Source organism: Tamandua tetradactyla, chromosome 4 (genome assembly GCF_023851605.1).
Source record: "Tamandua tetradactyla isolate mTamTet1 chromosome 4, mTamTet1.pri, whole genome shotgun sequence".
Taxonomy (NCBI): domain Eukaryota; kingdom Metazoa; phylum Chordata; class Mammalia; order Pilosa; family Myrmecophagidae; genus Tamandua; species Tamandua tetradactyla.
The window spans coordinates 180,399,316-180,421,641 of NC_135330.1; the positions used below are offsets into that span (position 1 = coordinate 180,399,316).

The 22,326-nt window shown below is 40.5% G+C and overlaps 2 protein-coding genes, 1 long non-coding RNA gene and 1 pseudogene across 6 annotated transcripts in view; 2 read left to right on the forward strand and 2 right to left on the reverse strand.

Annotated features, from left to right (window-relative positions):
- The window catches only part of CARS2 (cysteinyl-tRNA synthetase 2, mitochondrial), a 94,186-nt gene extending 90,821 nt beyond the window's left edge, over positions 1-3,365 (reverse strand). Inside the window, exons 1-2 of one of the 2 annotated variants that reach the window (XM_077158682.1) lie at positions 2,780-3,365; positions 2,483-2,690 (exon numbers count right to left, since the gene is read on the reverse strand). In XM_077158682.1, the coding sequence (XP_077014797.1) occupies positions 2,483-2,568 (86 nt within the window). In that variant the 5' untranslated portion in view covers positions 2,569-2,690; positions 2,780-3,365. Of the gene's footprint in view, positions 1-2,482 lie in introns of both variants that reach the window. The other variant, XM_077158681.1, reaches the window with a different exon arrangement.
- Positions 2,243-22,326, forward strand: part of LOC143681562 (uncharacterized) — a 39,381-nt gene continuing 19,297 nt past the window's right edge. The window contains exon 1 of the long non-coding RNA XR_013174734.1: positions 2,243-2,655. This is a non-coding gene — a long non-coding RNA (uncharacterized LOC143681562). The remainder of the gene's footprint in view (positions 2,656-22,326) is intronic.
- Positions 3,408-11,030, forward strand: ING1 (inhibitor of growth family member 1). Of its 3 annotated transcripts, none has more exons than XM_077158683.1 (2): positions 3,408-3,676; positions 9,497-11,030. In XM_077158683.1, exons 1-2 carry the CDS (start codon positions 3,448-3,450, stop codon positions 10,198-10,200), a joined length of 933 nt encoding a protein of 310 aa, XP_077014798.1. In that variant the 5' UTR covers positions 3,408-3,447; the 3' UTR covers positions 10,201-11,030. The 3 variants fall into 3 exon arrangements, with proteins under 3 accessions (XP_077014798.1, XP_077014799.1, XP_077014800.1); XM_077158684.1 differs by lacking the exon at positions 3,408-3,676 and adding an exon at positions 3,704-4,261; XM_077158685.1 differs by lacking the exon at positions 3,408-3,676 and adding an exon at positions 6,014-6,408.
- LOC143679662 (beclin 1-associated autophagy-related key regulator pseudogene) lies at positions 16,379-20,010 on the reverse strand (annotated as a pseudogene).

Below are 22,326 nucleotides of genomic sequence, written 5' to 3' on the forward strand. Positions count from 1 at the left end.
AATTTGAAGTGACCCCTCCCCAGTCTAGGTCAGACCAAAGAAGTGTATGAAAATCAGTGGCTCTAAAATATGCCACTTCTTAGTCCTTAACTACAACAACAAAAATGTAGTTTTAAGTGTTGTATTTTCTTTGCAAGACAAAATTTTTGTAAATACGAAGTTCTGAGTATGAGGGGAATGTGTTAGCATTTATTTTCCAAGCTAACTCAGAAGATACAGAATTGTATGTTCATCCCTTATCTTTTACTCCCATAAGTTTGAAAGCATCTCCTGTTAGGCAGAAATTTAATTTTACAAAAACACTTTTTTAGAAAAACTTTTAACATCTATTTTTACAACACAACCCAAAGAGCCAAACATAAAGGACCAGGATTCTTTAATATATCTTGAAAATTTAGGCACTTTTCCTGACATATTTTTAAATGCATCATCACTGGTTAATTATATTTCATTTATTGGTGTTCAAATTTTCTTCAGAAAACTGTGAAATCATTGAAGAACTCTGTAAAGTCAATAAATAATAAAGTTCTAATATTTTTAACCTAAGGACCACAATGTAAGTTCTACAATGTAAGGACTACATGTAAGTTCTTTATGCACACTGTATCCCCAGTGCATGTTAACATATGGTAGACACTCATTAAGTATTTATTAAATTTAATAAGATACCTCTTTTTATTTATGTTCGTGAAGTCCATGAAAAAAAAAGATGAATGAAATAAGTATTCAGGTGGTATCCATGATTTTTAAAAACGATAACCTAGGTCAAACTCCAACTTACTTACCTTTGAAAGAAATAAATTGTTACTTATAACCTTTATTCCTGTGTTCAAATTAACACTACTCATTCTAGAACTATTGAATACAAGGATGAAAAGAATCTGTTTCTTTCTTGCTATTGTACTTTAAAATCACTTGCGTGATCTCTGAGTTAAGGGCATAATTTTTCTTACACAAACTTACAAGACTCCCTACCCTCTACTCTTACCTCTCTGTTTGCATATGTCATAGCATTACAGTCCTTTGTGCAGAGTAGTGGCCAATAAATGTATGTTGTCTGAAATAAAGTGCAATTTTACACTTTTGCTTTTAACTGGGCCAAGAATGAAAGTGTGAGTTATAAGGATATTAACAGCCATTTTTCTGAATATCAATCAAAGTGCACATTCTCTTGATGTAGGGGTAGGGTTAGAAGGTTTAAAAGTAAAGAGCAAATCCATTTACTTTAATTATTCAGAGAGTAGCATTACAGCAATGTTCCAAAGTAGTGAATCACTTCAAAATGCAAAACAGCTCAATTGAGTCTCATTTGCTTATTGACATCCACATCATCAAATACTCTTACAGGTAAGAAATAAGACCACTGAAGCAATCCATTTTATAAATTTTGGATTAGCACGAAATTTTACTGAAATACATATAATACTTAAAAAAAAATCCCAAATGGTTTTATATGTCAAAACATTGTTTGACCGAACATTCGAAATCTTGCCAGGATGTGCATACACTTAAACTGCAAAGCAATTTTTTTTAATACCTGACGTGGTGTGTATGCTGGTAATGCAAGCGAATAAACCCAGGAGATACAAACTGATCTCCGACACTGTCCAAATTAAAGAGGATAAGAAAAAATGGAGAACCGCCCTGAGTTGACACAGAAACATTACCAGAGTCGGGAGTTGAGGTTAATTTAAAGAACACAATATACAGTTTCACTGACGCCCCCACCCCCCAAAAAAGAAACCCTAGTGAGAAGGGTTAAAACTGGCATGGCATCCCTCTCCACCTTAGCAAATCAAAGACGATACAAATAACAAACCAGAAGTGGGTTTAAACTAGAATCAAACCGGGAAAAGAGAGAGAGTCACGCGGGGCAAATGCAGCTCTTGGAGCAACCACGGAGAAGGAACCCAGAAGATGTGAAGGTATGGCCCCGCGGAGTCGCCTTCCTCAATCGCAACTCCGGGGGCCGAGCGGACATTCAACCCCAAACTGCAGCGGTTGAAGGGTAACAGAAACAAAGGCAGGACACAGCGCGTTGCCGGTCGCTGCGGGGAGCTGCGGGCTAGTGGCCGCCCTCGGAGGCCAGGAGGTGGGCGGGGCCTCGTGACCGGAAGGGGCAAGGCCAGGCGCACGCTCCAGTCCCTGTTGTCTAGGCAACGGATTTGCTCTATGCTGGAGCTTTTCTGAAAGCCCTAAATCCGGGAGTTTGGGGTGGGAAGAGAAGACATGGGGGGGGGGGGGGAGAGAAAGAGAAGGAGGACTGGGAGAGAAGAGCCCGGCAAGCCAAAGGGCCTCAGGATCCTCACGGACTGGATGTTTGCCCCGCCTTGTTTTGGGTGGTTTTTTGAAGTGCGTGAGGCAGACGTTAAAAGCGGATTCCATGACCTAGAACAGGAAAGGGGATAGAGGTCTAAGGAACGAGCTTGGAAGAAAGTGGATGACCTAGGGAGAAGAGGGGAAGGAATCTCGCATGGCTCACCCGCTCTCTGCAGGGCCTCTGGGCACTGGAGAGCGGCTTCGCTCTCGGGCCCCTTTGTCTCCAAGCTGTTCGAAACTGAACTCCATGAGGAGACACAAAGGGAGGGCGGTGATTAACGGCGCAAGCGCAAGAGCTGTCGAGGCTGCCGGGAGTGGTGGTCCAGCTGTGGAATGGTAGGTCTACTCCAGCGCGGGCCAGCAGCCTCCCCCTTTTGATTCAGCCTATGAGGTAGAAATGCGCATGCGCCACCCCTTCCGCTCTTCTCTCGACCCGCCCTCTCCCTCTCAATCCTCATACCGCCGCCCTTCGCAAGACGTGGTTTTCTGGTAGTAAGAGCCGGAGAGGACTTATCAATACTCATCCCGCCTCCTCTCCGTCCTGATAGGGCAACGAAGGTTAAGGTGGCAGGTGGATAGGCTCTTGAAGTTGTCAGTTCTGTCCGTTACTGTACTTAAAGACCGCTGCGGGGGCGGGAGATGAGGAGAATGAGGGGGCTTTGTGGAGAGAAAGTAGTGGTTTATACATCCAGTTGTCTCGTGACGGATCTACGGCCGTCCAGTTTCAGCTGGTTCTTCAGTGAAAGAGGCAGCCACTCCGGCGTCTCCCGGCGGGTGTTCAGCGCCGCCGAACAAGCTCTGCCACCAAGTGCGAAACTCCTAGTAAAGTTTGCTGTTCACCCCGCCCGCCCTCTTGCCCCAGGCTTCCCAGCCGCTGTCCTCCCTACGACCCTTCAGCCACACAGCAAAAAATGACAAAATTAAACTGCCGACGCGGTCGCTAGCGTGGGCCAAGCATCATGGGGCGACCCTCGCTGCCTTACCACCCCTAGAATGGTGAGGGGCGTGAATGCTGCCGGGAGAGGGCGGAGCCACCGCCGGATTCCCGCGAGGGGGAGGGGGAGTGAAGCGGGGATGGGGGGGTAGGGAGGGAGCGCGGGGCGCATGCGTAGTGCGTGGCGGGGCTGAATGTTTCCCAAGTGTTTGAAACTGGTATTTGGGTTTTCCACGTTGGATAAGTGCGGCGCATCGAGCGGCGGGGAGCTCGCGCCCCTTCTCTTCTCCTTCCTCCTTCTCCTCCCCGACTCGGAACCGGGGACGGCACTGGCCGCAGGAGGGAGGCAGGCACACGCAGACCCCCCAGAGAAGGCAACTCGGCTGCGGCTGCTACTCAGACTCCCTTTCTCCTCCCTTCTGGGTGTGTGTGCGCGTTTCGTACGCTCTGCTCTCCCCGCTCCCCTCCTCCCCCCCCCTCCCCGCCGTCTGGGAGGGGGGACCTGTGCGGTCGTTTTAATTCCTCTCCGCCTCCCGGCTTCTCTTCCTACCGAGCCGACACTCCGCTGGTTCGTACAGCCCTTCGGCGCGAGTTACCGGAGCGACCGGCGATCTCCGCCGCGGAGCAGGCGGCCGGGGGGAGGTGTCTCCTTCGGTCTCTGCTTAGCTGAAGGAAGGGACGAGCGGAGGAGCCACGGCAGATGTAGCTTTCCTGGGGGCTTGAGAGCCGGAGCCAGGGGAGGGGGGAACCAGAGGAGTGCGAGAGAAAGAGCTTTGCATTTTGCAGTGCTATTTTTTTATTTGAGGGGGGCGGGGGGGGGGTGGAGGAAGCGGAAAGCCGTGTAGAGTCGCCGGGGACCTTTCGGGTGAACCATGTTGAGTCCTGCAAACGGGGAGCAAATTCACCTGGTGAACTATGTGGAGGATTATCTGGATTCCATCGAGTCTTTGCCTTTCGATCTGCAGAGAAACGTCTCGTTGATGAGGGAAATAGACGCGAAATACCAAGGTAAGGGCCGGAGATGATGGATGGGGCGATTGGTTGGATCCCTTGTCTTTTATTCCTAGCTAATCTGTGGTGTGTGTCTGTGTGTGTAAATGTGTAAAGCTCGTCTCCCCTTTCTGCTCTCTTACCCTCCTCTCACTCGTCAGGAAGGGTAGTTTTATTTTCATTGGGAGCTGGCGGAGGCAGAGGGAGCAAGTAATGTTATTGAACTGGAGAAAGCAGCACAGGGGGATCTGCAGCGGTAGCTCTTGTCATGGGGTGGAACAAAAGGTCTTCAGCTTCTTTTATTCACTAAGGTCCTTCAGTGTAAAACATGGGACAAGAAGGAAGAAGGTGGAAAGAAAGGTCTTAATTTAAAGCAGCGCTACAAAAGCAGCTCTTTGTAGTGAAGTGATGAGGTGGTGGTGTGTTGCAGAGGACGGGGGGAGGGGGACACGGGGTTTAATTTGTGTCTTTTAGAAAAGGGTGGCAAAGGGGGAAATGCTGGGTGGACACAGATTACAGCACAACATTGAGGAATGTACACTGTTCATTATGGCTGTAGGCGCAGCAGAGACCGTAGCTGATAGTAGAGGCTGTTAGAGGAGAGGTGGCTGTTAGCAAGGTTGTTTCATCCAAACCCGGGCTACGTCGGTCCCGAGAAATGCCTCTTCCCTAAGCCCCCTTCTCTCCACCCTCCAAAACCATCGGCCCACCCTCAGTCTTTAAATCTAAGTGTTATATAAAGTATCGGAGGGTAGATACTCTGCTTGGTGTAGTCTCCGTTCTCTTCTCCTCTCTCCCTACCCCCCTACTGGCCCTTCTTTAGTGCTGGACACTTAGTAAAGACCGATGTACTAGGGGAAGACGCTGCTGGGTGTAGTTTGCCGAAGATGAGGGCTTTATTCAGTGTGTGTGTGTGTGTGTGTGTGCAGTGGGGGAGGGCAGGAGGTGGAGTGAAGGCGAGAAAATCGCCGATCTGTTTTGTGCTGCGGGGGGGGGGGGGGGAATAAAAAATTGTTAGAATGAAGGAGAATATGGCAGGTGAGAGAACCTGTGGGTTTTCTGCAGACCCGGCCGCGAAGAGTGTGTCAGGGAGGAGGTTGAGGGTTAATGTCCGCTGGGAATTGTTGACTGTTGGGGAAACTTTTCTTCGAGGTCAGGCAAAAGCATTGGGGATTCTGTTTTGAATGTGGATCATCACTCTGAGTTTACTAATGTTTACAGGGCTGCGCAGCAGTGAAACGGAAAAGGTGGGGGTAGGCGGAAAGCGATCGCTCACTGCCAATTACACAAAAACCCCTTCCTCGCAAGGCGCCCCTGCGCGCTCTGCCAGAGTCGGTTTCGCTGCGTTTTTTATAGGAGGGGTCATTAGCATATTGCGGAACATCCCCGCCTCGGCCTCCTTGTGATTGGCGGTGACGTCCCCCATGGAATGTCCTTATCACTTCACTGCGGAGTGATTGGTCTCGGATTTCGAGAGGGGAGGGCCGTGTGCAGTGACTAGCACAGGTCTCTGTTTCCGCTGCTTTCTTTTTTCTCTATCGGAGAGGGGCAAGGAGGAAGCGGGGAGAAGGGAGGAGGTCGTGTTGATTTGAATATCTCTTGGTCGTCCGGCCTCCAGCCTCCGATTGGCACTTGGGGTTCCTGGGAAGGACAGTATTCTCGGACCCCAGCGTTGTGATTGGTGTCTCGGCCGGACTGGGGTCGGTACCGAAGCCTCCGCCCTCGCGGTCGTCAGTTCCCATAGGCCAGCACCTCCCGGGGCGGGACGCGCCGCCTGCCTGGTTCGCTCCCCATTGGCCGGGTGGCACTAGGCTCGGCACCGCCTTGGTTCCTTCTTAGCGCCGGAGAGTCCCGGCCACTTCCGGCCGCAGAGCAATGGCGGCGAGTAGGGGCAGGCGGGTGGCCGGGAGGCCGCCGAGCCGCGCTGCTGGGAAGGTTGACGGCGCAGCCCCGGCCGCCCTGCCAGAGTACCGGGCCGATGCTGCTTGGGCCACAGTGGCCGCGAGGGCGTCCCCGCACATTGCAGGGTTCGGCTTCTTTCCTGGCCCAATGTTCGGCCGCGGGAGATTGGACGTTGCCCTCGGCTGCGCGAACGCCTGCGGAATGGGGCTCCTCCTGGTGGCCGTGGGGTCTGCGAGGCTTCCGCCTCTGTCCTTTCGCGAAACGTGAGTGACTCCCGCGGCGACTCGTTCGGGGGAGGGAGCGCGGTCTGTGGATCACTGTCTGAGCTCCTATTCGTAGCACTGCCTTTCTGCCGCCTCCCCAGCCCTGCTACCCCACGGATCCAGGTGTCTTTCGATTCTAGATGATTAGTGCATCCCCCTCACCCCACCACACTTGGGGATGAAGGGAACCTGGAAGGACCGTCTCCTGCTGTTGATCCTCTAAATTCCAGAATCTCCCACGAATTCTGTAGAGCTCTTGAAATAAAAGGAAGTGAGGATCAGAAAATATTCTATTAGTTTTAGTATTTGACAAAGAAAAAAAAAAGAATTTAAGGATTTTCACAGTCTTTATGCATGTTTAGCACTCCTCATTACCACTCTTAGGATACTTTCGAGATGACAAAAATGTTTATCTTTTTTCTGGCCTTCATGTCAGTATACCCCATAATGCTGCTTTATCGTTCCTTCCATTACTATGATGAAATCTGACCTGCTGCTTCAGAACAAAAAATATTTTCCAGTACGTTAATGTAAGATGATGAACTTATTTGGCTCAGGCGGAGAAAATCCACAATCCTTCCCACCATCTCCCACCCTACGTATATTTAAAGCTAGTGCTATTAAGAGTAAAGTCTAAAGCATAAATATCCAGAGGGCATAGATAATTGTCCATCACAACAATGGTAACTTATTTGTTTGGAACTTGCTATAATGTTGAGGTGTAACATCGTTCTAAAATATTAAGCTATTATTTTTAAAAAGCTGTTATGTTGCAAGTCAAACTTGGTTAGCAACCATTTGCTTAGTAATCATAAATTGGAAATTAGGCTATAAAAGTGGATTTTAATTGGTTTACCAATTGTAAATGGTGTTTAAAGTTGCTTGAATTATTTTTCAAGTATTATAATAAAATATCCACCTACCCCAGGGAATTCTGATTCATAAAGAACTTCAATTCTTTAATTTTCCATTTGTAAAAATTTGGCAGATTAGATTTTGTGGCACTCTCATTTAATCCATTGGATAACACTTTGTAGATTCTTTCCATACCATTGCTTTCCTGTAGTAATGTTGATGTGCATCGCTTTTAGAAAAGGGTCAGCTTTGGTTTCAGTTGAGCTGATGGACCTGCAGAGCAGCAGTGTCACTGGAAAAATGCCCTTCCAACTTAGCATCGTTGTTATTGTTCTTGTTTGTGTATGTCTATACTTCAGACTTTGTTGATAAAGTACTTTGCTTTATATGCCATTGAGAGAGTACACAACTACTTAGTAATTTTGTGATATTTGATTCCTCAAAAGTGATGCTTCACATGCAAGTAAGTTAATTTGTGATATAAAAGATGCTGTATATTTTAAAATTAGCAATATAATAGAATTGGTCTCTTTCTATGAAATGTCAACATCATCTTTAGAAATTTGATTTTAAACTAGACTATCATTTTGTAACTTGAAATTCATTTAAAAATGACAGAAACTAATTTAAATTTATGAAAGGGAACTTGAGTATATTGAGGACAGCTATTTATTTTCAGAGTTAATTACTCTAAGAGATTGTGACATTCTTCCTGTCTGGCAGACGGTCTGCATTGTTCCTTTAGGAATTATCTTCAGAGCTATCATCATTTTGAGAATGTAGGCTGGAAAATAATATTTACCATTTAGTTCAGCTTGAATATTGGCCTACTTCAAATGTTTACTCCAGTATGTTAGGTTTATATCTTATAACTGCTTGGAGGTAAGGTTTGGATAGACTGATGGGAACATTTTATAAGTTCCTCTACAAGCACACACACTTCCTAGTTGGAGAGTATAGTAGCTTTTCTTGAGACTGGGAAGAGTTTCAGAAGAAAAATCTGATACTATGTAATGGTTACTGTTTTGGAAAAAATAAAGAGACTTTTATTTATGTATCTAAATAGGCTTTCCCTATTTAAATTATATCATTTAATAGCATTTATTTCTTAAGAAATTAACTAATTACATTTACTTAATTACATTTTCAAATCATATGCATTGTCTTCTAACCTGAGTAAGGTTTAAATTTAGTACAAGGGTATTTGTTTGTTGAAGGAAATCAAAAAGCTTGTGCTTGGAAAGGGTGGTTGTAGATTCACAAATTGTCCATTTGAACATTTACTTCTGACCTTGAGACAAATTATTACTCTCATCAGCTTCTTTTTTTGGTTTAACTCTCAGTTGGGTTTAATGGCAGTGCAATTTTTCCAGAGAATAGTTTGGGTCTATAAACTTCTCAAAGAAATAAATACACGGGATGAATGCTGCTGCCGCGCCCCCCCCCCCCCCCCGCCCCATTGCCATTCCCCAATGTCTGATCTGCTATCTAATGTTTTAAAAATCTGTTGACTTTATGTAGGTATAAAGATGTTATTGTTTTAAACAGTAAATAAAAAGTAAAATCTGCCACCTTTGTTTTAAAGCAGGGCTAGGTTTTGTTTGTTGTGGCCAAAGCATTCTTGTTTTCAATATACAGAGAAATAAGTGCAAGAATAAAGAAGTAACTGAGGTCCTGCTGTCACTAAGTAGTCTGGACCCTGGCCTGTTAACCTCAGTCTTTAAACCATATTGAGCCATTATATGAATTTGTATAAATTCTCTAGGTTAACAAGAGTATTCTAGATGTTGGTACATTAAAGAAGGGGAATAAAGGCCTTTAAATTATTTTTTAAATAATTGAGTAAAAATGATGAAAATAGGGGTAATAAATCATTAACTTAGTAGAAAATAAAAGTTTAGGCCTAAGCAATTTACCTAAATTTGAACTTTCCCCATGTTTACCTGTCACTGAATTGCACAGAGTTCCTTGGGATGCTTTGAATGGCACTTTGCTAAATGGAAACTGTGTTTCCTTTGTATTTAATTCCAGAGGTCTCTTTCAACAGGAAAAAAAGTGCTAATAAAGCCTTCAGGTTATAAAATTTTTATACTGGCAACCTCACATTGATCATTTCTGCTCTTTGCAATTACTTTTTTATAGAACAGAGAATTAATAAAAGGATAATTTAATTAGGGTGGATTGTCACTGTAGTGTTTATAGCATAGATGTAACATATTTTTTTCCTCTGCAGAAATTCTAAAGGAATTGGATGATTATTATGAGAAATTTAAGCGTGAGACCGACAGTACGCAGAAGAGGAGAGTTCTGCATTGCATTCAGAGAGCTCTGATTCGGAGCCAGGAACTGGGCGATGAAAAGATTCAGATTGTGAGTCAGATGGTAGAACTAGTGGAGAACCGTACCAGACAAGTGGACAGTCATGTGGAACTTTTTGAGGCACATCAAGAGATCAATGACACTACTGGCAACAGTGGCAAAACCAGCCAAGACAAGTCGAAGAATGAGACAATCACTCAAGCAGAAAAGCCCAACAATAAAAGATCTCGGCGACAACGCAACAATGAGAATCGAGAGAATGCATCTAATAATCATGATCACGATGACATCACCTCAGGAACACCGAAGGAGAAGAAAGCAAAAACGTCAAAGAAAAAGAAACGCTCTAAGGCCAAAGCAGAGAGGGAAGCATCCCCTGCAGATCTTCCCATTGACCCGAATGAACCAACGTACTGTCTGTGCAATCAGGTCTCCTATGGAGAAATGATAGGCTGTGACAATGACGAGTGCCCCATTGAGTGGTTTCATTTCTCCTGTGTGGGACTAAATCATAAACCAAAGGGCAAGTGGTACTGTCCCAAATGTAGAGGAGAAAATGAAAAAACAATGGACAAAGCACTGGAGAAATCCAAAAAAGAGAGAGCATATAACAGGTAGTTTGTGGACGTTCATTTAATAGTGAGGAAAACAAAATAAACTGGTGTATTTATTATAACATTGCCATCTTTGTTGAGGTGTAAGGATTGTAAAATGTATATTTTTAAAGAATGTTAGAAAAGGATCCATTCCTTTTACAGGGATGGCAGTGGTTTTTTTCCCCCATTTGTTTTCATTGGTACACACGTGTAACAAGAAAGTGACCTGTGGATCAACATTTTAGAAACTACAAATATAGGTTTGAATTAAACAATCAAGTGAGTCTCAGACTGATTTTTCTTTTCTTTTTTTTGTGACTGGAAGCAACCTAAAGCATTAAAATGCAGAAAGAAGAATATTTCACTTGATATTTTAATGAAAATGTTATCACTTCATGAACACATTTTTTTTTAATTAGCCATGTGGTTAAAAATAAAACCCATAGCAAATTTGTTCCTTGCTACCATAATGTATATCCATATGATATTTCAGTAACAAAGGTTTGAAGTTAGATTATTTTTTAAAAGGAAAAATGGTTAAATTTTACTGACAAATACTTTATACATTGGCCCATTTCCCAAATGGCCATTTTTAAATGATTTGAGTACATTTTATATTAAGCCAAATGGAAGTGGTCTAGTCATGTCAAATCATGCTTTTACATCACAGATCACAGTATAGCAGTCTTTAATTTATATAAGCTGTATAAATGTACATTTCCAAGTGAACTTGCACTTGCTGTATTATAACTGGAAATGCAGCCAGATGCTATTGTGAAACCAAGGTGTGTTTCCTCTTGTATGTATGAGAGTTGTACAGATGTGACATTAATAAATGAAACTTGGCCAGTTTGTTCCTCTAGCAGTATATTTAATTTTGACTTAGGTCTAATTTTCAAAATTCTGTCTTAAAATTTATACACCAGCAGTTTACACAAAGCCTTAAGCAAAGTCTTTATTATCATTCTCACTTAATTATAATGAAGTAGAATTTACCTAATGGATATATAATTAGACCAGGGTCTGGAAATTATAGCCCTATAGATCAGATCCAGCCCACCACCTGCTTTTATATGGCCTGTGAGCTAAAAATGGTCTTTACAGTGTTAAATTGGTTAAAAAAAAAAATTCAAAGGGATATTTTTTTGACATGTGAAAATTATATGAAATTTAAATTTTAGTGTTCATAACTTCTTATTGTAACAGAGCCATACTCATTCACTTGTGTATTGTCTATGACAGCTTTTGTACAATGGTAGAGTTGGAATACTTGTGACAGACTATATGGCCTGCAAAGCCTAAATCATTATTTATTTGCTGACCCCTTACAGAACAAGTTTGCTGACTCCTGATAGAGAATAACATCTAGTGTGATATCTGTGTCCTTTATTTTTTAAATGCCCACATATTGAAAGGGTTAGTGCAGTTTTCCCTTCTAAGCAATGTATGATTCACTAACTCAAATCAACATGGTAAAATTAGTTTCTACCCATAGTCTGTTTTATAGTTTATATAGAGCTACCACAAAGAATAATTGAGTCATTTCACTGTATAATCTAAGGATTCATATGGCATGTTTTTTAAATAAATAAAACAGTAAGTTGTCACCTTATCATTTTCTTCAATGATAAATAGTTACTGTAAATTTTATTTCTGCCAGACATAAATTTCCTGTTATCTGGTTTTAGTGAAGGTCCATTATAGAGGACTATTTGATCAGAGAAATGCATGTTATAGTTGATCATACATAAAATGAATTTTCTGCATATCAATATTTAGAAATAGATATTTGCTTACCAGCAGAACCCCAGAACATTTAAATTTAAGAATTTTGAATGAACGTTTATTTTAAATTTAATGAGATTTACCTTTAACCTTTTAAAGATTACCTTTAAAAAGTTAGTGATGAACATAGTACTTGATAATAATCCAGTGGCAGTAAAAATAGTTCAAGGACCGTTGCTTATATTAAATTCTATCTTCTGCTAGTTTCTCACTTTTGTTTTAGTTGGGGCTAATACTGAAAATTTTAGGGGAATGAAGACTCCAGTAGAACTCAGTTGGTAATACTAGATTTTGTCGTATTTATTTGGTTTTGCTGTAGACAGCTCTATAGTGGAGAAGCATAATCAGTCCAGAGTCTTGGTCTATTTGAATCCTACCTGTGTTCCTTAGGCATTTGATCTTTCAAATAAATTGCTTAAATTTTGATCACACTTCATCACTTTTAAAGTATCTGTTTTAAAAGATATAGGGTGTTGTGAGAAGTAAATGAATAAGGGACTGGCTTGTTATTCAGATGTTTTTCCCCTAATTTTAATGAACTCTATTAAGGAACAGTGATCAACTATGTTTTCTTAAGAATGGAACATTGGAGACACAAAATTGCATGGATTTGGCAGTTTTTAAAATCATTTTCATTAATTCTAGTGGACAGCTGAAAAACCAACCTACTTAGAAGCATCAAAATGTAGTATTTACATTGTAATTTGATTTAGGTAATCTCAGGTAACTTTACTGAAAATAAGATTGAATTTTAAAAAAATTGGCAGAAAGCAATCTAATGTAAGCAATTGCTTATATTTATTCAATACATATTTTTTAAATCAAGTTATTGCAGTTCAGATAAAAGGAATAAAGTGTTTCTATTAAGAATATAACTGTACTTAGGGCGGGCCACGGCGGCTCAGCAGGCAGGAATGCTTGCCTGCGATGCCAGAGGACCCGGGTTTGATTCCCAGTGCCTGCCCATGTAAAAAAAAAAAAAGTTTCCCTTGAGTGGGAATTAAAAAAAAAAAAAAAAAAGAATATAACTGTATTTTAAACTGGACTTAGCAAACTCCATAACTCCATTCACTCAAGTATTTATTAAGCAGTTATTTATTAATAATAAATTAATCATTATTAATTAATAATAATAAATATATAATAAATAATTATTTTTGCTGTTCTGAAAGTTTTAAGCTATTTTAAAGTAAAAAGTTTATATATGTATAATCATTGCAGTATAAGTCCATGTAGCTAATGCCCTGTCACTGCTGTATTCCTTTCTTGTATATATATATATATATATACATATATATGTATATATTCCATTCCCTGCCCCCCCCACACACAGATTCCTACATTCAATTTGCATTAGCTCCCTATTACCCTGCCCCCCACCAATAGTAACTGGTACTTTTCTGTCTCTGAGCTTTCATAATCTATATATATTTTTTGTGGTTACCACAGAGCTCAAATTCAGCATCCTAAACATACAACAATCTCATTTGCTTTGACACCAACTTAACTTCAACAATATACATAAACTGTTTCTATTCCCTTACATCCCTGCCCCCACTTTATATAATCATTGTCACAAATCACATGCTTACACATTATGAGCCCAAAACTGATTTATCATTACATTTTATTCATTTGCCTTTTAGATCCTTTAGGAAGTAAAAAGTGGAGTTACAAATAAAATAGTACTAATAATTATAATTACCCATGTCGTCTTTACTAGAGATCTTTATTTCTTCGTGTGGTTTCAGTCAATTCTCTATTCTCCTTACAACCTGCAGATCTCCCTTTAGCATTTTTCATCAGGGTTGTATAGTGGTCCCTCAGCTTTTGTTTTCTGGGAATGTCTTACTGTTCCTCATTTTTGAAAGTCAGTTTTTCCAGAAATAGAATTCTATACAGAACTGGCAGGATTTTTGTTTTCAACACTGTAGATTTATTATCCCACTGCCCTCTTACCTCTGTGGTTTCCAATAAGAAATCAGCACTTATTCTTATTGAGGCTCCTTTGTACATGGCATGTTGCTTCTCTCTTGCATCTTTCAGAATTCTCTTTATCTTTGGCATTTCATAGTTTGATTATAACATGGCACAGTGTGGGTCTATGAGTTAATGCCATCAGTGTAGCAAAGTACTGTTAAAAGACTTAGTCCAATTATACAATAAAAGTTTAGAAAACATTTGTATGACTCAAACTGGTTTGGAAGTTGTAGAGGAAGGGAAATTCCTGCAAAGTTACACTGTGAAGAGATTCTCAGACATTGTACTTCTTTTAACACCTGCTACTGAATGTTCTTTGCCAAATTATCTATACGAGTCCTTAAATGAACCCTGTCTACCATACTTGATGCTGACATACAGTTTTTCCCTTAACCTCTAGATGTGCAAACTTTTCTCATTATAGCCCATTACAAAAACATGTCTTGAACAGACCATTTTCAGCAGCCTGTTTGGTACCCGTGCGTTTTTTGTTAGTGTTACCTAGTGTTAATCATTTATAAGTGGAAAATATGACCAAGTTCTGTGACTTTTTCTTTAAAAATAAAGCAGCTTCAATTTTTTTTAAAAAAAAAAAAGCTTTTTACATTTGGTTCTGATGTCTATGAAAAAATTTTAATGAACAGCCAAAAGACTAGGAAAAAACTGGTTGACATGTATATTTAAGAATATTTAGAGTTGATCTAGTACAAAATAATGAAAACAAAAACATCTCAGCAACGTAAGCCAGTATTATGTTGGTATTTGTTCTAGTGTGCTAGCTGCCGGAATGCAATATACCAGAAACAGAGGAGAATTTAAAAAGGGAATTTAAAAAGTTGCTAGTTTACAGTTCTAAGGCTGTGAAATTGTCCAAATTAAAACAAGTCTATAGACATGTCCAGTCTAAAGCATCCAGGGAAAGATACAGTGGTTCAAGAAGGCTGATGACGTTCAGCAGTTGTCTCTCAGCTGGAAAGGGCACATGGCGAACATGGCAGCATTTGCTAGCTTTCTCTCCAGGCCTCTTGCTTCATGAAGCTCCCAGGAGGCATTTTCCTTTTTCATCTCCATAGGTTGCTGGATGGTGGACTCTGTCGTTCTTCTGACATATTTCTGCAGATCTCTCCTCATTCTCAAGAGACTCTCCAAAATCTCTCCTCTTTTATAGAATTCCAGTAAACTAATCAAGACCCACATACAATGGGTGGAGACACATCTCCATCTAATCAAGTTTAATACCCACATTGATTGAACCGTATCTCTGTGTAGATAACCTAATCAAGTTTCCAACCTATATACAGTACTAAATAGGATTAGATGAAACCATTGCTCCCACAGGATTGATTAATATTAAAACATGCCTCTTCTAGGATACATAAATCCTTTCAAACTGGCACAGTATTCAAAACCACTAAAGGGTTTGATCACTTACCCCTAAGTAAAATGCCTCTAGGTGATATTAATAACAACAAAATATACCCCTTTTCAATCCTTAAATTTCCCACACCCTTGTAAGTTTTATCAAATTACTGTAGACGTGAGTTGTATCTGGATTCTTGTCTTTAGTTTCATCTCACATTCATGGTTTCATTAGTGGCTTACTTGGGAAACCATGACTATGAAGCATCTCATGGCTAAAGTCAATCTTCTATCCCCAATCCTTTCTTCTAATTTTTGAGACCAAGCTATTCCTTCTAAGGGTTTGAAATAACTAGACAACTTTTATCTCCTAAGATTTTAAATTCATTTGGTACTTATTGAAGTCTACCATACTCACTCTCTATGAACTCCAGAACTGGATGGTAAAATGCAAGCCCAGCAATCTTAGCTGAGTGCTTAGACCAGAAATATCTGTTGTATAAGAGCCCAGAAAAACCAAATCTGTCTATTCCTTAAGTGGAAAATTCATAGAGTCAGAGAAAATGAAATGAAATAATAAAAAATAATAAATGATGGCATAAAAATAACAGACTCATATTAAACAGTTTTTAGCTTTCAGGTCCTTACAGCAAGAATCCCATCCTTGTGATTCAACCTCTAACACTTAATTCTAAGAATCAGAAGCAGTTTCAGCATCACAAGGACCAACACATAAACCCACCCCTGTGGATAATGTGGGTCCTACCCCTGTGATCACGTAGAGTCCACATGAATTTCTTCTTTAACAAAATCAGGAACTGGCCACATGCAAGGTCCTTCCACCAACAAGGGTCAAGGACCTTTAACCCATCTGTTCTGTTAGTATTCATAAACATAGATCTACCCATTGATAATATGGCAGTCATCATCACAGGCCACCCAATAAAAATGTTGGTCTCCCTGTTTTAAAGAAAACAGTTAAATCTGTTTTATTCCAGGCACTATCTTAGTTGAGCAGGTAAGGTTTACTACCTTGTAATGGGAGAAATTTGTTGATGGAAAATCTTCCATGCCCACTAACTGTGTCTAGTATAGGCTTTAGACCAGTAGGTCCCAGAGGTAGCAGCGGAGGAAATCATCCCATCCACACTACTGCTGGTGATGGGTGGCAACTCCTGGGCACTCTGGCTTTGGTGGAGATTTTACCGGCTGGGAAGGGATATCACAAAACTGGGGGCTTGACAGTTTCTCCCAGTCCATACCCAAGGCGGTTTCCCTCCTTTCTGAAGTGCTGGTCTCCACTCTCATTGGATTCTCCAACAACCCTGGGATCCACGAATTCAATCGTCTCCTCAAGGTCTGCAGGCAGTTCTGAGGGTCCTGACCAGCCAAGGTGTTGAGTTGGGACAGACCAGGTACATGAGATTTCTGAGGGTGTTGCAGTGGTTGTAGTGGAGTTAAATGTATATGCCGAGAAAAACAAAGGTACAGGATATATGCATTCAGTCTCCTCACTGCTCCAGTAAATTTCCGTCTGCTGATATTTCCCCCACAAAAGTCACTATTGCTCAGTTTTGGGGGAAGATTTACATTGAGCACCTGTGAGAAAATGTTGACCAGTTGAGTCTCATAGCACAATGCAGCACTGATCCTGTACATAGAAACACTATGCTCCCTATTGGTTTTCTTCTCTTCCACCCGATTGTAGCAGGCAGAGTAGTCCCCATTGATTCGGAGGCTAATCCATGACCCAGTTATGCGAATGCTGGTGTCCCCTTCCACCTCCCGAAGGGCAAGTCCATTCACCAGGCCTCAGCAAACTTGTACTGCAGAAGGCCAGGGCACTGTCACTTTCTGAAGACACGTCAGGGGCATCTCTCAAACCTGTCTTCACTTTCCTTCCTCTATTGGAAAAATGACAGAGGTGAGCTTTAACATGTAAGACTGCCAAATATTTGTCAGACACTCATAATGACTTTTTAAGTCCATGTTTGTTTTTTTCCACGACATCACCATGTTTGTGATTGTGTCTCTGAATCTTCTCTTGGTGCTGTTTGTGCTCAACTGTAAAGGTGCTGATTTTTTTCCTCGGCTTTGAGAAGGCCTTCAGATGTTTTCTTCATTTCTTCCTTTCCTGTACATATTGTTTATTTCAGTTGTTCAATCCTCATCTTGCAGGACATTATTTTCCATCTTAACTGATGTGCTATCCATTTTCCTTTCACACCTCTTAACGCTTCTGTTTTAAATTCTCGCTTGCTCTAAAGTCAGCTTAACCTTTCCTTCTTGTCAATAAACCTCTCATGGTCACAGTGGTTGAGGTAGATAAAATCACTGTGCTGGATGCACATTGCACAAATCAGCCCCAGCCAGTGGTGTTGCATCTCTGGCACTGCCGGACCCACAAGTACAGCCACTTTGCCTCTCCTCCTGTGTCCATCAGGTCCAGAGCCAGTCCTGAGACTGCCACTCTCTTTTCTTCATTCTTTCCTCTTTCTGCTCCTTAGACTAGATGATTCCAGTTGTTTTACCTCCACATTCACTGATTCTTTCTTCTATCAGCTACAATCTGTTGTTGAATCCCTCAAGAGAATTTTTAAATTTGTTACTGTGATCGTCATCTCTGTTTGGTTCCTTTTCATAATTTCCATCTCTCTGTTGCAATTCTTTGTGTTCATCTATTATTTTCACAGTTTTCTTTAGTTCTTTATCCATGTTTTCCTTGAGCTCTATGAGCATATTTAGGGCCATTTAAAAAAAAAAGGTTTTGTCTGGAATGTCTCAGGTCTGATCCTCCTCATTGATGCTTTCTAATGCTTTAATCTTCTCTTTTGCCTAGGACATCACTTCCTGTTCCTTAGTATGGTTTGTAATCATTGGCTGAAACTTCATATTTTAAAAAATATTTTTATTGAACACAGCAAACATACAAACATTCTGTACATGGTGCGTAATCAATGGCTCACAATATCATCACATAGTAGTGTATTCATCGCCATGATCTTTTTTTTTTGAACATTTGCATCTCTCTAGCAAAAGAAATAAAAAAGAAAAAAACTCATACATGCCATCCCCTTACTCCTCCCTCTCATTGACCACTAGTATTTCAATCTACTCAATTTATTTTAACCTTTGTTTCCCCTGTTTGTTTTTTATCCATATTTTTTACTCATCTGTCCATACCCTAGATAAAAAGAGCATCAGACAAAAAGTTTTCACAATCACACACATTGCAAAAGCTGTATCATTATACAGTCATCTTCAAGAAACATAACTACTGGAACACAGCTCTACAGTTTCAGGAACTTCCCTCCAGCCACTCTAATACACCATAAACTAAAAAGGGAGTATCTATATGATGAATAACAAAAGCCTCCAGGATAACCTCTCAACTCTGCTGGAAATCTCTCAGCCACTGACACTTTATCTTGCCTCATTCCTCTCTTCCCCCTTTTGGCCAAGAAGATTTCCTCAATCCCTTGATGCTGAGTCTCAGCTCAACCCAGGATTTTTGTTCCATGTTGCCAGAGAGATTTATACCCCTGGGAGTCATGCCCCATGTAGCAGGGGGAGGGCAGTGAGTTTGCTTGCTATGTCAGCTAAGAGAAAGAGAGGCCACATCTGATCAACAAAAACGGTTCTCTGGGGAATGACCCTTAGGCATAATTTTAAGTGGGTTTAGCCTTTCCTTTGCAGGGATAAGTTCCATAGGAGCAAACTACAAGATTGAGGGCTCAGCCTATTGATTTGGTTGTCCCCACTTCTTGCGAGAATATCAAGAATCCTCCAAATGGGGAAGTTGAATTTTCAACTTTCAATCAAAATACAAATTTTGCACCAAATAAACATTTCTTCCTTTAGTCTCACACAGAAGTTGATGTTTTAAAATATGAATGACCATCTATTTTCAACACCCTGCAATACTGACATTCCTTTGTTCTTCCTCATGGAAAAACACTTTTTAATTAGTACATTTAGTCACTATCATTGTACACTCTAGGCATTTCTAGATTATACCATCTCAGTCTTTATCATCTATCTTTCCTTCTGGTGTCATTTGTTCCCCAGCCCTCCTCCCTCTATCATTCTCACATTCAGCTTCGTTCAGTGTACTTACGTTATTGTGCTACAATCAGGTAGTATTGTGTTATCCATTTCTGAATTTTTACAATCAGTCTTGCTGCACAATCTGTATCCCTTCAGCACCAGTTATCCAATCTCTACCCTATTTCTATCTCCTGATAACCTGTGTTCAATAACTGAAATTCTCCAAGTTTACTCATTAATGTTAGATCATATCAGTGAGACCATAAAGTATTTGTCCTTTTGTTTCTGGCCAATTTCACTCAGCATAATGCATAATGATATTTTCATATTTTAATGTGTTATTGCTGGAATTTGGACTCTGAGGTGTCTGTTCCTTATTATAGCCACTACTATTGTCATAGAGCTTTCTTTGCAAGGAGCTAACAAAAACAATTAAAAAGAAGAAAAACACCTCTCCCAGTCTTTGCAGATTGACCTGTTCAAGAGCGCTCCTTAGGGCCTCTTCCATACAATGAGTTTAGAGAGCTCCAGGCCAAAGCTTAGGGACCTCCCTGGTTCTATCTGTGCCCGTCTTGGGCATGTGCATTTGGCCCTCACAATTCCCCTGTTGGATACAAATATCCCCTCTTCTTTAAGAAACAGCTTCCTCACTTTGCTGCATGCCCTGTAGCCAGCAGTCCCTAACCTCTAGCAGCCACTTACTGCTCTCACACAGTATTCTACAGAGTCCTGTGTGCTATCTTCCATGTGCAACATGCAGGGCAAGTTCTGTGGCAATGAATCCCTCAAGCTACCACTAGACAGATTGGGCCAGACATACATGCTCCTAGTATGTGCACAAAGGTTACTCAGCTTCTTCTGGAACTGGGACCAGGGATCTGTTCCAGCTCCATGTGGAGCAGATGATGGGTTGGGGAGGGACCAGCCAGGGCACCACGAGGTCCAACCACTTTGGAGTGGCTATTTTCTTGATCTGGTACTTTTGGTTACTGCAGTCCTTTAATTGTTTTCTGGAACATTGAGAAAGACATTTCTGGTAGTTCTTACTAGGTGTTCAAAACTTCTGTGGGGAATGGATCCTGAAGCTTCTCTGCCATCTTGATCAGAGCCCCAGTGATTCTTTCACTGTATGATTAGAGATATATGTAAGTCATCTTGATACTTGAGAATATCAATGCCCTACAAATGCTGAAGTAACAAGACATTTATCAAAATAAAATCCATTTTGTTATTACATTATATTTAGAAGTAGGTATTTGACTTGAGATGGCCTTTTGTATCTCAAGTTCTTGTAGTGTTCCAGGCAAAATTTATTAAAAGATTAAACCTTAGTATTAGGCAAAATTATTTAAAATCTTTTTGTATTTGTACTTTTATAAAAGATAAAACGTGTTCTTGCAGGATTTCTAGCTTTTCTCCAGTGTTCTCTCTAAAGTAATTTATAATTCTTTGGAATCACTTGCAAACTCCAGAACAAGATTTTGTATATACAGTTATTGTTTTTCCGTCTCCCTCTTTGTTTTAGCATGTGATCCACTTGCCTTTAATCTTGGGATCCAGGCAGTTTCAGGCAGCTTGGAAGATAGATTTGTGCATTTGTTTAATCTGGAAAAATTGTTAATCAATTATTGTTTTTCTTGTGACAACCATAATCTTTCATCACTCTTTCTCATTCTAAACATGGAGAGTTCAGGAAGATAATAATTAATGAAAAAGAAGTAGAAGGACAAATAGAGTGCTATGTAATTAGATCAGCATATATGTTATATAGCTAAGTCAGAACAGCCTTCTGAGGCTTTGTATGAGGGATTTTATTTCAGAATATTTATTTTATCTATTTTCTTTCACTAACCAAGCACCATAGTACCATATAATGCACCCCCATTCAAAAAAAAAAAAATGAAGGAAGGAAAACCATAGTTTTATTTAGAAGAAAAGGTGACTTTTCAGTATTGCCTGATTTCTTCATAAAGATTAAAGATGGGGTTGATAATCCTCAAGTTAAAATCCCAACTGAAAAAGAAGTCACTGGCTGGGGCAAAGGTAACTCCATGGTAGAATTCTCATCTGACAAGCGGGAGACCCAGGTTTGATTCCTGGAGCCTATTCATGCCAATAATAATAATAATAATAATAATAATAACAATAATAATAATGAAGTCACTGTAAACTTTGTAACACTATGATTCTTGGCTTTGTACTTCAAAGCTTCATTAAACCAGTTTTTTTCTGTTAAACAAGAAGATATTTAGTGGAACTCAAGGCAGGAAAATTGAATCAAAATTGTACATCATTCAGTGTAACTGGCAGATAAAAGAATTATACCCACCATTTATTTTCTATATGTGTCAGACACTGCTAAGTAATTTGTATACTTCAAGTTAAATCTTTATAAGAACCTTGCTAGGTGAAAGTTTTATTCCTGGTGAAGATGCTAAAACTCAGAGAAGGGAGGGGACCTGATATGCATAAGATCACATACTGCACTTGGCTCCAAAACCTGCATCCTCTTACCACCATACTGTATGTATACCAGGATACCCCCCTAGGATGAAGTAGAAAGCGACCACTTTGTGCTAACAGTCCATCTGTTTGCTAATATTAATTGGATGTTTAACATATGCCAGGAGCTGTGCTAAGTGTCTTTTATTGATCATTTATCTGTTTCTGCCCTTCCATCCACCTTACTAGTAGAGCTGGTGAGGAACTCAAGGCAGTCAGAGCCTCAGGTCTTAATTGCTGGGCTTTTTTCCCTAAATAAATGCATCTATGATAACCACATATTCTATCAAGCATATTGTATGCATCTGATTCTTTTCTAGGTAAACAGCAAGCTTCTTGTTTTGCCTTATAATACACTTCAGCACAATGTACTTTACTCACAAGATTTTAAGCAATTTACTAGAGACAGCATGTTATGCTAGAATCAGCATGAGATTTGAAGTCAAAAGATTTGAATCAAGAAACTAGTTTATTC

Excerpts from the sequence above, each read along its gene's own strand:
- ING1 (XM_077158683.1), top strand. The coding sequence starts at position 3,448 with ATGTTTCCCAAGTGTTTGAAACTGGTATTTGGGTTTTCCACGTTGGAT. Across the intron at positions 3,677-9,496 it reads CCCTTTCTCCTCCCTTCTGG|AAATTCTAAAGGAATTGGAT; the intron begins GTGTGTGTGCGC and ends TTTCCTCTGCAG.